The 16026-nt window shown below is 37.7% G+C and overlaps 1 protein-coding gene across 6 annotated transcripts in view; it reads left to right on the forward strand.

Moving 5' to 3' along the window:
• DLG1 (discs large MAGUK scaffold protein 1) overlaps window positions 1-16026 on the forward strand; it is a 176774-nt gene that overhangs the window by 122920 nt on the left and 37828 nt on the right. For all 6 annotated transcript variants that reach the window (XM_067301829.1, XM_067301830.1, XM_067301831.1 and 3 more), the window contains 3 exons: window positions 5615-5741; window positions 8221-8377; window positions 9560-9662. In XM_067301829.1, the coding sequence (XP_067157930.1) occupies window positions 5615-5741; window positions 8221-8377; window positions 9560-9662 (387 nt within the window). The remainder of the gene's footprint in view (window positions 1-5614; window positions 5742-8220; window positions 8378-9559; window positions 9663-16026) is intronic.

The following is a 16026-nucleotide window of genomic DNA, read 5'->3' on the forward strand; positions in this document are numbered from 1 at the left end:
GCTTCCAGAAGTCTTTCTGCCTTCTGTCCTTTAGTGATCTTTGGCAAGGTGCATGGACTAAAGCGTTCTCTATACCTCTGAGTGGTTTTTCTGGTTACGGTTCACTCAGCATGAGTTTTAGCCTTCAGATCTATCTACTTTATTTACTTACCTGCAGCTGTTCTGAAATGTGTATTTCCAACCTTTCTTCATGTTTTTGTCCTTCAGAATCCTGTCTTATCCAGGTTCTTAAGAATTCAGCCCCTCTCCTAAAGGGGTAGTACCTACTATTCCTTTTGCTACTCTATCTCTTAAACATGTACAGAGGCTGCTTACAGACATGCCCATTACAAATACTGCTGAGATGGAAAACCCTGTATATTACTGCAGTATGCGCCTAGACTGCTTACTGCCCACACTGCCCCTTTAAAAAAAAAAAAAATCACTTTATCAGAAACATCTAACAAGCAGAGTGTACAGTACCTACCAGGCTGGAGTCTGTACTGTCTGCTCAGCAGAACGTGCTGCAGATTGCACATGATTGTAACTTGTGTGAACATGATAGTTCGTTCAAGATTCCCCAGAACATCAAATTCAGGGTTTTGTTGTCTTTAACACTTTCTCCCAGAACTGGTCTAAGTAGGGCTGCCTCACTTTGTTTATGGGTGAGCCCTATATTTAAAAGGGAGTGTTAAGAGTGTTGAAGACAGAACCTCTTGAGCACCAGGTCCACAAATTCCAGTAGCTAGGTTTTCTGTAAATTCATTTTTCTTTTACAACTCCTATAGTAAAAGCACCAGCCCTACAAGAGTACAGTTTTGTCAGACATTCTGATGGCGCAAAAGATGGCCCCATGTAAGCTAGCATCCACGTAGGTACTCAAATCATTTGAAATGTGACATTTCTTTAGTGAGGTTAGTGGCCTCAAATCCAGGGACATCTGATCAAGAAGTTCCTGAGATTCTGATTTATGGCAGTGTTTATCAAGAAGCTTACAGATCCTGGCAGTGTATTTCATTGTGTGTACCTGGGGCTGCAAATTGACCTCAGTCATTTGGTATTTATCACAGCTAATGAAAAGCTTCTGGCTGCCTTTGGGGAAACTAATGTTGAAGACATTATTAAAGCAGAGTTGGAGCTGTCTGATGTCTGAGCATTCAGCAGATACAATCCCAATTGCAGTGCATGTGAAAAACGTGGCTCATGGTTATGTGCCATAGCTCTAAAGACTGTACTACGCTCTAGACTGTACTACGTGTGGGTGATGAAAGCTTGACTTAGCTCTTGACGGGCTGGAATAGTTGATTGCTAGGCCTGTTTCTAATAGTCATTTCAGTAGGATTTCTTTTAACCCCTGAAGTGTGGATTGCTAGCTTACACAGTTGCTTTACAAGAATCTCCATTTTCTGACTCAGGTAGAACACCGTTAATGAAAGGTTGTTATTTCTGGGCACGTTGCCATTTGAATACTGTTCTCCTCTGTGGCATCCAGTCTCTGATAGACTGAAAAATGAGATCTTCCAGTATGGGAAACATGGAAATTCCACAAAAGCTATGTTTCTTGTCTGTGGAAGAAGAGGAGCACTCTAAGTGAATGGTCCTGTGGATTGATGTCATCCAGCTGTCTAGAGACATCAAGAGCTAAACTTTGTGTGGTTGATAATCATAACTATTAGTCTTCTGTAGTAAGTCATCAGTAGGGAACATAAATTACTTCAGTAATCTTTCTATAAATGTTGGTCATTAAAAGTCAGTCCAGGAATAAATGTCAAGTAACTTATTGGTCTAAATGCTTTTAAAGTTATTCAGTTGAACTATTACTAAGAAGATCCAGAACTTGCTATTTAAAAAAAGACACCTAACTTTAACTGCACAATACATATCGTAGAATATCAGACTCAGAAAAACATCTACACCTTTTTGAGGGATGAAGAGGACTTTTTTCATATATAGACCTGCCTTGAAGGCAGTGTTAATGATACGTTTTGACTACTAATCCATGTTGAATTATTACATCATTTGTCCTCTGTCTGTGTGTGCTTTGGTATGGTATTTCCACAGTGCATTAAGAAGTAGAATGCTGCAGGGGAGGTAATAATCAGTTTTCTGACTGGAGACATAAATTCCTTTTTGCTTAAATGACAAATATGGGAAGAGAAGAGCGTGGAATAACAGTAAATTGCAATAAAATTCTTATTTTATTTCCCACTTTAGAGATTGTACTCAAGATTGGTGTCTTCAGTTTGCAGATAATAGGGAAGTCTTCATCTTTCTGTATAGGACTGTGTTATGTCAAGGAGGGGTGGATTTGGAAATGGAAGTTCTCCTTAAGAGTCTGACTTTTCCCATGTACCATTTCAGATGTGATTTAAATTAGCAAGTTAATCTTATGCTTGTAATTTTCTGCTCATCCAAAATGGTTTCTTGCATATTAGCTTCCATAGTGCTAAAGAATACTAACTTTGGAAAATGACCCGACTTTGCAAAGCGCTTAGCACATGAAGAACTTTATTAAAGGATGTAGCCAATGCTGATGTGGAACAGTTGACAGGTCTGAAATAATAATTTGTTATATTGCTTGATAGCTAAATTTAGTTACATGGTGAAAAGGTACAAAATTTAAATATAAGAGTATGTGATAATATTAGATGGTGCATATGTTTCTGATCATAGTACAGTTAAAAGCTTCAGGTATTTTAAAAGAAGCATTGTAATTCAATGAACATAAAACTTGTTATAAAAATCCAATTACTTCCTATAAAATATGAATCACAATAGCTGTCACTAGCTTGTTAAAAGCAACTATAAATTCATTTTCTGAAATGGGAAGATTTAGTACATGAACAGTATGTACAGAGCTGCTATACTGTGCTGCATTTCCTTTTTTTAATCTGAACCCCTTTTCCACTAATAAGAGTTCATAAAGTTTGCATTACATTTTTTGTGCTTTAGTTGTATAATTTTCCCATAAACTACTTTGTTTTAACAAAAAGTTTACAGTGGTATGGAAATTATCACTTCGGTATTTAAAAACATACATTTTTTTTTCCATTATAAATCTTTTCAACGCACATCTATATTGCTGTACTCTTTAGTAATCAGTAAGAATATCAATGCTACACAAATTCCACTGTGGCTGAAAAAGAACAACTTCTGAAACTGACTGTGAACTTTCAAAACCCGTTACCTGTGCACAGAAGCTGCGTCTTGTCCCAGAAACAGACAAAAGAATTAAGGAGTAGAATCTGCAGTCTTCAAATCCTTGCAGAGAGCATAAGGATGAAGAGGGAATTGTACATGCATTACAACTGTTGCTAGAAGCAACAAATGTCTCTATGAATGTGAGGTCAGCATGAATCCTGCATCTTGAAGAACTCCTAATTATTGTCAAATTCTCCACACTGAATGCTTTTTTGACTTTGATCAGTTGGTTTTAGCAAAAACCCTATTCTTTCTTTGTAGTATTGAACACATTTCTCACTTAAATACTCTCGAAGAAGTTGTATATGACCCACATGTTCCGGCAGTGGTTTAAAAAAAAAAATTACAGGTCCTTTCTGTAGTGCAATCTGAATCATGTCTATTCAGTTAGAAAGTTTTGGTTTTAGTGCAGATCTTAGTCAGGTACTACCTCATATGTAGCAAGGGAATAAGAGTGAAAAGAGTCTGGCAACTTAGCAATTTTGAATCTATGAAGTGCCCCCAATCCTATGTTTATACATGTGTCCTCGGGTCATTTTTCAGTTGTGGGCATTTTTTAGTGAGGTGAAGAGGACCAGGTTAGGGTTTCCCTTTACTTCTGCAGTAACACCTGAGCCCGTTCTCTAGTCTTTCTGATAGCATGCCTGATAAAGCAAAAGCACCCTTAAATTACAGGGATTGTTGTAAAGACAGAGAATAGTGGTCAGATTCTTCTAGCTCTCCTTCAAGCTCAACTGGTAACCTTAATGGTGAGTCACACATGAAAAATGTGAAATTGAAGGAAAATATCAGAATTTTCTTAATTCAGAAAGCAGTTGGGGGCTGACCTTGGTGCTTAATGAGATGTAGCTTTTTGTTCCCTGCAGTACTTGCCCTTGTATTCTCTATTGCCGGCTAGCAGCCTGGGTGCTCGCAGTTTGTTCTGCCGTGCTGAGGAGTCAGTATTGAAGTTGGGTTTGTGTGGGACTTTTTTTTTTTTTTTAACAACTTATATGTCTTAGAATGCTTTTAGTGTTTCCTTGAAAAATACAGAAAATTGTCCTCCAAAAGTTGTAGTTACATAATCTAAATTACGTTGTCAAGCACTAGAATAAGAAGAAATTCTCAGATTTACCCCTTCCTGTGAAGAAGAATTCTTGATTCTTTGCATTGCAGAATTGCATTCTGCATGAAGGTTTGTGTTGCAGAAGACCCATACTGAATTACTTTTAGATGAAACTAAACTGGAAATGCAGCCCAGGAGCACGACAGTCCCTAGTGGGCATTCAGTTCAGGGAACCAGAGTAGAGCTAATCCAAAATAACCCCTTCCTCCTCCCTGCCCAGTAGTGTGTATATTGGGTTGTCAAGACCAACTGTTTAATCCCACAGACTGGCTCTTATTGTGCTTCACTGTTCTAGTTATAATCTAATGTTCTGTTCTGTTTTAGTCTAATGCAGTCTTAGCCTAAAGCACCTACACCATTTTTCGGTTGTCCAATACGCTTTGTAATAGGAGACAGTGGATATGACTAGGTCTGAATAGATGCAAAAACTGGATGCGTCCAACACCAAAATATAATGCACCCTCTTAACTGCTTGCAGGGTTGTCTTTCCTGGAATTGTAGTACGCTTTCCGTCAGCTGAAGTCTTTAAGTTGCTAAACTTTTCTACCAGATCTGTTGTGGTTCAGCTCAAAGAACTTCATGCACGAATCAATAAACCTGTGAATAAGGCAACTGAGCCTCCAAGTACAGTTTGCACTGGTTTTATTCCTTCCTCCTAGTAAACTGATGCTTCTTACCTGGAAGCATAGTAGATGGAATAATCTCTCCTTCGTTTCTTGACATGTGTTGTTGGCTGAACATAACCCCCAGCCCCGATACTCCAGCCTAAGGAAGGATTGCTTTGCTCAGTGTCTGGGAATCCCTCCCTCTTCAGGCCTCAGTCAAAATGGCCTGGCGCGTTCTAGAAATGCCAGGGTGCTCTGCACCAAAACAGTGCAGAGAAAGAGGTAGGCATCTTGTCAGTTTGGAAGAAGTGGAACTTTTAAAATGTCACTTTTTTTTTTTTTTTAACTGTTGCTGTAACATAGTGCTTTTAAGAAAATGAAATTCTTAATTAAATTCAGTTAAGTTAAAGATAATTTAAAAACAGATGAACTCTCCAGTCAGTGTCCTCATGCAAATGTTAAGTGTCTCTTATTTCAAAAAGAGAAGTTCTGTACAAGACATAGTCAAATTTCAAAATTTGCTTGCTGATTCAAAGTGTGAGGGGACTGGGGAATGTGTAATGTGATACGGTATCTTTAAAGTGTGGTATTTTTAATGTAGCGTTTAAATTTTTACATTCCTTCTGTAGAGGAGATGATGCCATTTGATACTATTTTACAGTTCCTCGAGATCTTTTTCATTAATTGTCTTGCTGCTTATTCCCCCCCCTCCCCCCCTTTGAAGCCTATTCTCAGCCAGTAGACAACCATATCACTCCACCTGCTTACCTGGGCCAGTCGCTGCCTCCGGCATCGCCAGGACGGTATTCACCAGTTCCCAAGGGGGTGCTTGGAGATGATGAGATTACCAGGTAATGAACCAACGGAACTGCCTGTCGCGTTAGTTAACCAGGAAAGCTCACCATATGTGTTTGTGGGCAAAACGCTAAAGAAGAAATAAATGTAAATCTAACACTTACAATAATGGATACAAGGAGAAAGGCTTTTCTAATACATGATATATGAGTCCAAGGATAGGATTAAAATCAGAACGCCCTGCCAAAGTGCTTCATGAGTTGACTAAGATGGTTTCTGGGATTTCAGATACTGTGGTGACGATTGCGGGATCGTTTCGGATAGCCCCTAGCTGAGTTCAGGAGGGCAGTTTGTGGTTCAGACCAGAAGTGAGGCATTTGCATTTTGAATTTATCATGGATCAATGATTACTGCTTATTTTAAAGCAAGAGATCTTTTTTGTTACAGAAAAGGGCTTGTTTTGATGGATTAGTAAATCCAGAAAGGCTAGAAAGCTCTTAAATCCTTTTCTATCACCAGGCTATTCCTTCACTGATTCAATAGGAGATTGTGTTAATCTTTTGTTCGCCATCACTGATAAAGTGAAGCTTTTCTAATTTTATTACCCTCCTGTTCTCTAAGTATATATTAAGCTGCATTTGCAGAATGTTATTACTGAATCCTGTGTCACACTGTTACCTGATACGGATAACGTTCACTTTCTGAGACAGGGTCTGCCCAGGCTTGGAACATACATGGCATAATAAATTAGAGATTTATTTTTAGTGTATCGGAAGATGAGAAAGCCTTGGATATGCGTCTTTCATAGTTATTTTACACTTGCGGTTAGGCGGGCATGTTAGCCAAGGTGACTCTGTCCTGCTGACAGCATTACTGAGCTTATGAGTTTATTTCTTTCTTCTAAAATTACTGTAAAGAAAGGCTTTTAGGTTTCTTCTGAAATCTAAGGCTACCTAACGAAGGCTTCAGGTGTTTTTTCCTGAAATTACCTTCCTTCCTTCATTGCCCTCCTTTCCAAAAAAGAAGTTTAGATATTTTGAATAATCTTTTTGAAACACCATATATTTGTTTTCTGAGAAATTTTTTAATGTGCTAATATAAGCCAGAGCAATATACCTATGTTTTCATAATGCTATATATTTGTAATAAAACCATACTCTGAAAAGATGAATCTGATGGTTGATGCAAGTGAAATTTGGAAATTTGATGTTGAGCTGATCAAAGAGCCAATGCAAAAGCAGAGTGATTTTAAAGATCAAACTAAGGCTTGGATTTGGGGGTGTGGTGTTTTTTTTATTTGAGCTTCTTAATTTATCCTAAAAAATAATAATTATCTCCAAGTACTTAATGTTCATTAATTGTTCTTTAGTGCTCTCTAGTGCTTTTTAAATGCAGTACACAGTTGCTGTGCTTTAATATTAGAAATTGTTCATTGGTTTCCAAAATTATCCATGTTTTTCTTCCACTGGTTAGAGTAGTAGGTTAGATACTTTTATTTCTTCATTAGAAGTAAACTTATCTAATGATTCGGCCTCTTTGATCAGCATTTCTTCTTTCCTCATTCAAGCCAAAGAGGGATTTAAAAAAATTAATGAAACAACTTGGTTTAGGTTTTTTGTGTTTTTAGTGGGTTTTTTTTCAGCTGCAGTTGCTGCAAATAAATTGCAAATGTATTTGAGAAAGCAGTAAATTCTTATTTTGGAAAGGGTTTATGCATAATTTTTCAACTTTTTTTTGCTATATTTATTGCTTGATCAGCTGTAGTGAAATTAAACCAGCAAGGACGTGTTTTTCCATTATAATTCTTTAAGCTTTAGAAAGGAAAATATTATATTTGTTATTATGGTTAGATATATCATTCACTTCACACTGAATTCTGTGATGGTTTACAGTACTTTAATGGACTGAGAAATAATGCATCATTTCATGTGGCATTGAGATATGCGTATGCAGTGAACTGAGACTATCATTAAAATTGTATGAAGTGCTTTGCTTCTATAATTGATATTAAATGATAGGAGTAGTTTCACATTCTAAGTTTTTAAATCTATTTAAGATTATTCAGTGTACATGAGTTATATAAGAAGTTTGTGTTGGTGAACACTTAACAAAAATGATGGATGCTAATTTTAGACTGTTATATTCTCCCTTTGGGTTTTTAAAATACTGTATAAATAACAAGGTTAGAATTACAGTATATCTCATAAGTATTGTCCACATTGTACAAGGGAGGAAATTGAGATACAAAGACATTTAGGCCAAACTTTCTATGGTGTTATGGAAAAGAATGCAGGTCCGGGATTTTCTACAAGTGTGCAGTAGTCACAAGAGCATACTTTCTCTGTTGTGCCATAACCAGTGTTACTGCTCTGCCCCTTAGCTGTCACTAGTCACAGACTGTACATTTTGGAGGAGAAAGAGATGATGAACAGTGCCTGGAAGAGTAAGACTGAGCTATATTGAGGCTCTTGAGTTGTTTATTCTACTTTTATTTGTAACTAGCGACCAAGACTCTGTATTCTTTCTTTATTTCAGGGAGCCTAGAAAAGTTGTCCTGCATCGAGGATCAACAGGTCTTGGTTTCAACATTGTTGGAGGAGAAGATGGAGAAGGAATTTTCATCTCTTTCATCCTTGCAGGAGGGCCTGCTGACCTGAGTGGAGAGCTTAGGAAAGGAGATCGTATAATTTCAGTAGGATTCTTTGCTGCTTCTTTTTTATTGTTTAAATCTTCCTCTTCCATAATATTAGTTAATATGGATTATATGCAGAAGAATCTCGTTAACTATGCTAAATTTGAGACAATGGAACAGTAATCCATATATTTCAAAATATCTTTGAAATTTTTGTTTGCTTCAGTTTCTCTTCTGTAACCTGATGAAAATAGCACTTTCCTACCTCAGAGATGTTTGTTCAGACTTAAAGGTTATCAGCCATCAGACTTCTCTTAGTCTGGTAGCCAGGGTGTATATGCCTAAGTTGAAAGTTTGCAGCTTTTGGAAACAAGCCTTTTAACAAGGTGGAGACATTTGGCAGTAGTGTCTGAAAGTTGGTACTTTGCTTTCTGGAGTATCTGCTGAACTTCCTGTTAGGTATAATAAGACCCATCTCAGACCTGTCTGAGAGCCTGTTCTGTTTGGTAATACTGAAGGTCATAAAGATTTTGCATGTTTTTTTTCTTAAAATGACTTAGTTTATGAAGAATAATTTCTTAGGGCAATTAAGATGCGATTTGGTAGTTATTTAAGATGAAAAAAATGATTTTGGCCCTGCTGTTATTAAAATGCTGATACTGAAGTTCATCTGTATTTTAGGGGGTTTGTAACAACTATGAAAAATGCTATTGGTCTACAATGTGACACAAACTTCTGCTTCAGACAGTTTTTTCTGACATTTTTATATCTGATGCATTGAAAACAAGGCTAGGCAATTTCATGGAAGATGAAGTTCATCCCTGGCTTTTGAACATAGTGGTCTGTAGGTAAGCTTTGGCTCAGGAAGTTCCTAAATGCCTGTTGAAGAAAGGTGAGATGATAACCACAGAATATTTTCGTGCGTGTGTCCTTAAAAAGAATGAAGAAGGTCTTAAGCAAGAAGAAGAATAGGTGTAGTGAATACAAGTTCATGAAGTGATATGCTAGGCCTGCTATAATATTTCTTAATGTATGGGTTTATATGAGACAGAACTCATTGCCTTTGGACTTCAGTAAAGCTCAGTAATCCTTGTTTGTGTTAACTGGATTGTAATGTTGGAAACAGGAAAATCTCACATGACATGAAAACTAGCTTGTATCCAGTTAATTTGTGTTCATGTGACTCTATATTCTATGATGATAATGATAAAATATTTTGATTTTTTTCCCTATTGTTCATAGGTAAATGGGGTAGACCTCAAAGCAGCAACCCATGAACAAGCAGCAGCAGCCCTGAAGAACGCAGGCCAAGCAGTAACTATTGTTGCTCAGTACCGCCCAGAAGGTAAGATAGTTGCTGTATGCATTCAAGTTTCACTTTTAGGATTGGAAACTCAGAGAAAGATAAGCCACAGTGTTGTCCTCCTCCCCCCCCACCTAAGCCCTGTTTTGAGGAAAAAAGAAACATTATGCAATAAATACACACATGCCTCTATTATCATAATTACAAGTGACCAGGTAGGCGTATTTGAAAGAGTTGGTGCCACAGCTTGTTTTTTTTCTTTCTTCCTTTGATCACATTCAGAAGTTTTGACTTTTTCGGTAAAAGTCAATACTGTCATAAAATGTAAACTAGACCAGAAAATCCAGTACTTAATAGAAATACCACATTGTTACTTATATTTCACTATTGTCTTCATCCTTTAATATTTGCATGGGGGTTTTTTGTTTGGGTTTTTTTTTTTTCTTTCCTTAGTGGTAGAAAAATAAAAGATTAATTCCTTCTCTGTTGTGTTGGTTCAGCTGACCTAAGGAAACCATCAGGATTTCATTCCTCTGTTTCATACTGAGCTGGTATTTATCCAGCAATTTCTTCTGATCCAGATTAGACTGCAGTTAATGCTGAGTATCCTAATCTTTGTGGGTTCTGCAGAAGCCAAATAATATTGCCTCATCACAATACACATATTTGTCCTCTTATATTTTCATAGCATGTTTCAAATGCTGTTGCCTTATGAGACTTGAACAATTCAGTAGTCTAAAATGGTATGTGTTTCTTGAGTCTGTAGAGCCATACATTATTATTATACATTATTATATATGTAATAATATATTCTTGATGTATTGATATGAACTGTGATGATCAACGGCTTTTTACAGTATTACTAACTTGGATGACACATCAGTAAATCTTGCCTGCAGTGAGTTGTCCGCTTGATCTTTCTTTTACTAGCAAGGGATAAGTGTAGGCCCATAGCAGGAGGGCCTTTTCCTTTCTTCTTTCCTTGTTTCTTCTCTTTTGTCCTGTTTATTTTATACCATTCTCCCTGAAACTTTGAACTGTTGGCTTTCACGTGCATCCCTCCGTGTCCTCGTCCTCCCCCACCTTCCCCATCAACATCGTCATCATTATATCTCCACTGACCCAGGAACGCTGTCAGTAATGATGCCAACAGATTTGTTTGTCTCTGGTCGGTGGTGCGAATCCCTGCAGCCAGCCCATGTTGTCAATGCCTGTATTGTCTTGAGAGGGTGTGCAGCCTGTTCACGTTTTGAGTCCGCAGATCTTTGAGTCCCACGGTTGCTTCCTGGAAGTGCTCACGCTGAGGCTTTTAGAAAGAATAGTGAGGTCTGCATTGGTTCTGGAGTATTTGCTTTGCCTTTGTGTCAGAATTGGCAAATACTGGTACATGTTTGGCCTATCCTCTGCAAGTGCTTCAGTGTTCTCAAGAGTGTGTCAAATTGTCACACCTTTCTCTTCTTTCTCCCTATTCAGTAAGAAATAAAGCTTATGCTTGTATTTGCCCGTGAGTTGTCTTTTTGAGCATCTGGCCAATTATTTGTATAAAAAGGGCATTCCTGGTCACTGTTTCTTCTGTGAGGTAGGTAGGATGAGATGTGGCTCTAGTAGCAGAATGAATGTTTTTCCGGTAGAATATATCCTAGGACACAAACACTTATTTTCATCCAAATGTGTCCAAACACATTTTGGATGAAGCAGTTTTTCAGTTCTCTTTTCTGGGGCTCATCTTTTTAAAAGGATCTCTCAATACTCTGAAAGTCAGAACTCCTTTTTATAATCACAGAACTAAGCATTTCAGATGGTTCTTGATCTTTCTGCATTAGAGAAACAATTTCTTCATTACCACTGGTCCAAGTAGGTAACAGGTTTTCTTGAAACATATTTTGAGGTGCTTGACTGGTGGTATTTTGAGTCATTGTACAGAGATTTGCCCAGTATATGTTTCTTCTCTTACAAATTTCTCAACAACTGTCATTTCTAGACTTCAAACCTGGAGCTTTACTCATTCCTGCGTGTTTACTGAAGCATTTTGAAATGAGCCTGCATGCAGTTGAACTATATTGAGTGAGGTTCTCTTAAAAAAATTTTAAGGCCCATTTCGGAGGATGGATGTTTCTTGAAGTATCTTGAAGTACTATAGGCGGACATGTGACACATTATTCAAAAAAGGAGAATTTCTTTAAGATGTGAAGGCCATATTCCCATCTTTCTTTCTAACGTAGTGCTTACATCTGCACTCCAAATGGAGAGTTTAAGAAGCGTGTTTGAGCTTACTCTGTCCTTTTGAAGGAGGCCACTGAAGTATATCTAGGAGTATTTTTCTATATTGAGAACCATTGTAGTTTGGAGAAAGAGCGTGAATTTTGACACATGGACACTATACCTCAGAGCTCTAGTTACTAATGTCTGACTTGCAGATTGACATCTCTGCTTGCCTTTTCTTCTCATAAAAAAAGAGGTTGAATGGAACTGCAGCTATCAGCTTCTTTCAGGTCTGGTGTGGAAAGTAACTTGGATCACATACTTACTGTGCATAGCTTAGGGAGCAATAAAGAGAGAATCTTTCCTTTAAAGATTTGTATCCATTTATTATTAGAGGGAAGCAGTCTAGTTGAGATTTGACTTTCCAAATAGAAGATATGGTCCTGCTAATCTTAATGTCGAATGTATTTGACAAAAGTGCATGTGTTCGATCTTCAGATTTCCTAAGTTATAGCTGCTGATGGTTTTCCCCTCACTTGATTCAGTTAAGTTGGGAAATGATCTATATATATCTAATTATGCTATTCAAAAAAAGGTAAAAACTATTAAAATGACAGTTCATAAAATTATTGTTATTCTTCAGTGTTTCTCAGATACCTTCCCAAAGAGGAAGCACATCAGTTTATTTGAGCATCAGTTATAACTGCTTGCATTGTTCATGTGTGTTACTTACATTCATGGTTCCAGCAGGATTTTAATAAAAGATGCTGACAGCTAGGACAGGTCAAGGAGACTCTAGACATCCATCAGTGCTCATTATAACTGACTAAATAGATTCAGTATGATAAGAGTATTTGGAAGACATTTGGGACCGGCTCACATCACTCCTTGTAATTGTACATGACAGTTTGTATGTTCATAGATTTGGTGGGGAATGCTGATTTATGCTGTAACATCCTACCACATTAATTCTATCAGAAATTCCCTGCTTGTCTTTCACCTGTGGGTTCTGGGAAAAGAGGATCTTGGAAACAGTTCTCTCACAGAAAAGTCCAGGTAACCTGGAAAAACATTAATCTTTGTGGGGGGAAAAAAGCACTACCACGGAAAGGATTGAGTTTCCTATATGTCAGTCTCTTCAAATCCAGAGAGACAACATGCTTTACCAAATACTGGTTACTGGACTCAAAGTAGGCTAATAAATGATACTACTTTCATTATACCAGGGTTCAAATGACATAATGGCTGATCTTTTTCCCTTAAATGTCAGAAGTGTTTCTTAGTTACAGAATGAATTTAAAACAGATGTAGTCTCATTTCTAAGATTATCCTTCTGAGCATGCATTCAGTTTTCACCAGACCTTTCTCATTATATTTGCGAAATACTTTACAAAGTTTTTCTATTATACTAAATGAAATTTCAGCAACTTACCAGCACTCTTGGGGATAGCTAAATGCCAAATAGGAAATGTGAAGGCATTTTCCTGTTTATAGAAAAGCCTCTTATATCAGACACCACTTCTGTAGCCATTTGACTTCTTTCTCCTTGTACGTTTTATGTTTTATCTTGCAACAGACCTAAGATCTATTGCTGTAAAATGTTGAGTCATGAACTGGGTTGTACTTGTACATACTTTTGTGGTACATACGTGTGTGTGTGTGTATTTATATATAAATATGTATAATATAGATATATAAATACATCTCTACTAAATCGCTGTAGTAGCAGAGACCACTGGGTTTGATGGACCCGCTAGGACTGGGCGCTGCAGAGTGGTGCCCATGTTGGGAGAAGAATAGGAGACTGGGAGATGGGAATACCCTGCAGAAGTGGTGGGGAACTCAAGCAGTTGTTCTCATTTTTCTCTTACTTTTGAAGCTGTTCCTCTTGCTTGGACCAGGCATTTTTGTCTCTCTTCAGGACATCATTCATGAACAAAAAGAAAGTGACACTACTCCAGTATGTAAGAGCATTTGATTGGCCATTTTCATTTGTAGATGTTTCTGAGCCGTTTTGTTTTCCTGCTGCTCCCTGGCTCTGCAGAGACACCACAGAATCACACTGCCTTCTCCCTTTTTCTAGCCTCTTTGATTTTCCCAGAGATGTAGATATTGCAAGGAAAATTGTGATATGAGTGTGGAAAATGAGAGGAAGCTCTAAGCAATTTGAATATATGCATGTCTCCTGGGAGTGGGAATTTAGAGATGCTCAGAATTATGATCATGCTATACAGCAGTAATACAGGAACAGAGGAGTCCCAGTGCTTGAAGGGAATGTAGTGGGGAGAGAAGCAGCAAGGAGAAAGTATAGGAATGTCCAGAGGTGTTGGAGGGCTTGGTTACCTCTTCCCCCATTGTTGTGTCCATTCAAATTTAAATGTCAGTCAATACTAGATCAATGTGATGGTGGTGGTCATAACTTACTGTGAGGCTCCATTTCTCAGTTTGTCTGTAGACAGCATGACAGAAGAAAATTATGAGTATCTTGAGAGTAGAAAAAAAAACAGTAGACAAAATTCTCAGCAAGGGAGTCCTGCTTTGATAGATGTAATGAGGCCTGCTGGAGGAGGGCTTTCCGCAGACAGATGGGAAGAAGGAAGCAAGGAGCATACTTTTTTAATTGAAGTGAAAGTTTTCAGCTCTTAGCAGCCTCAGTATATGTAAGAATTTGCTTCTCAGTGCCGTGCTGCCATCTGTTCCCTGTACATACCTTCCTCTTTCTGTGACTTGCTTTCCCTTCTGTGCTCTCAGCCTGTTGAATTTTCCATCCCTTGTGGTAGTCTGCTACTCTTTTGCCCCTCTTTGCTAGGATGTGTGTTCCAGACCAAATGAATTGTCATTGCAACCCTTTTCCTCCTTCCCTGTCTATATAGACTATTCACCATGTATCTGTTTAGCACTGTCCTCTTTTTGCTCGCCGGGTAGGCGATCTATGAGAATTTCACTGCTCAGACCCTTTCTCTGAAAGTTTGATTTCTGTTAAAGTATGCTGGGCATACCTGCAGACATGAAACTGCAGATTTTTTTTCTAGTTCTGCAGCATCTACTTATCAACTGTAATTTTAGGGTTTAAACTTGAGCCTGGATGTAAGCAGCCAACATTCCTAACAACCTAATAGGTGTAAATCAGGGTTGGATTTGGTGTTTTTACTTGGGGGAGTGGGGGGGAAGTGTTGCTGCTGTGTAAATGCCATTAACTGAAGCAGCACATCCTTCTGCTTGCTCAAGCTCTATGTTACGACAGCAAGTACTTTCCCCTGTGCCCTCCCACCAATAAACTTGTTGGAAACTTTGGAGAAATTAGAGTCATTAAGAGATACCATTGTTCTTATGGTCTTACTTTATTGAGGGTTTTATGTGTACTGTTATTGCTTATTACTCCTTTTCTGGGGAGTAGCATTAGTGGCTTTCCTGCAATTCGGACTATTAAAAGAGCTCCTGAGTTTCATCCTATTCACTGCTGTTTCATACAATCAGGTTTCAGAAACCTAATCAAATTCTTTGCAAATTCTTTTCTAAAGAGCCTTGAGGATTTTTTTTTTTTTCTTTTGTGCCACCACTGTGTATATTAAAACACTATTTCAGAATCTGTGTTTTGATGGCTGTGGAAATTAAAAGAATATTTGTAGCTTGAGTTTTTATGAACAGCTTACTACTTCTGGGTTAAATAGCTTTATCTCCTTTCTCAATGGTTACCCCAGTCACATTTGTTACAGATATCAATCATATTCATTTTCAGCAAAGTTCTTCATTTCCTTTTAAAAAGACTCTCTGCTTTCTTGGTCACCTTGTTCACTGTGCCTATTCCAGCTCCAAATTTCTGGAATGCTGGTTAAAGTGGAAAAATAGGCATAACTTTTTAAGTTTTAAATACATTTGTGCAAAGTGTGATTTTGCCACATGTAGTCATATGGAAGTTTATTGTACAATTCATTGTTATCTATGGGAAAAATATGATCAGTTTTGTCATACACTAGATATCTAATGTTATGCATACCACATCGGAAAGAATGGAACCATAAAGGAAAAAGAATTTTCTAGTGTTTGGGGGGGGAATTTAGTGATGATAAAGCAAATGAAATATGTAAGTTAAACATGCAGTGAATGATATTCTGGAAATATTTAAAGTACTGCAGGATGAGAGAGTAGTTGAAGGGAAAGTATCCCTCTGTGCTTGCCCAGTCATCATAACTTTCCATAAATA

The sequence above is a fragment of the Apteryx mantelli genome, chromosome 9 (genome assembly GCF_036417845.1).
Source record: "Apteryx mantelli isolate bAptMan1 chromosome 9, bAptMan1.hap1, whole genome shotgun sequence".
Lineage (NCBI taxonomy): Eukaryota > Metazoa > Chordata > Aves > Apterygiformes > Apterygidae > Apteryx > Apteryx mantelli.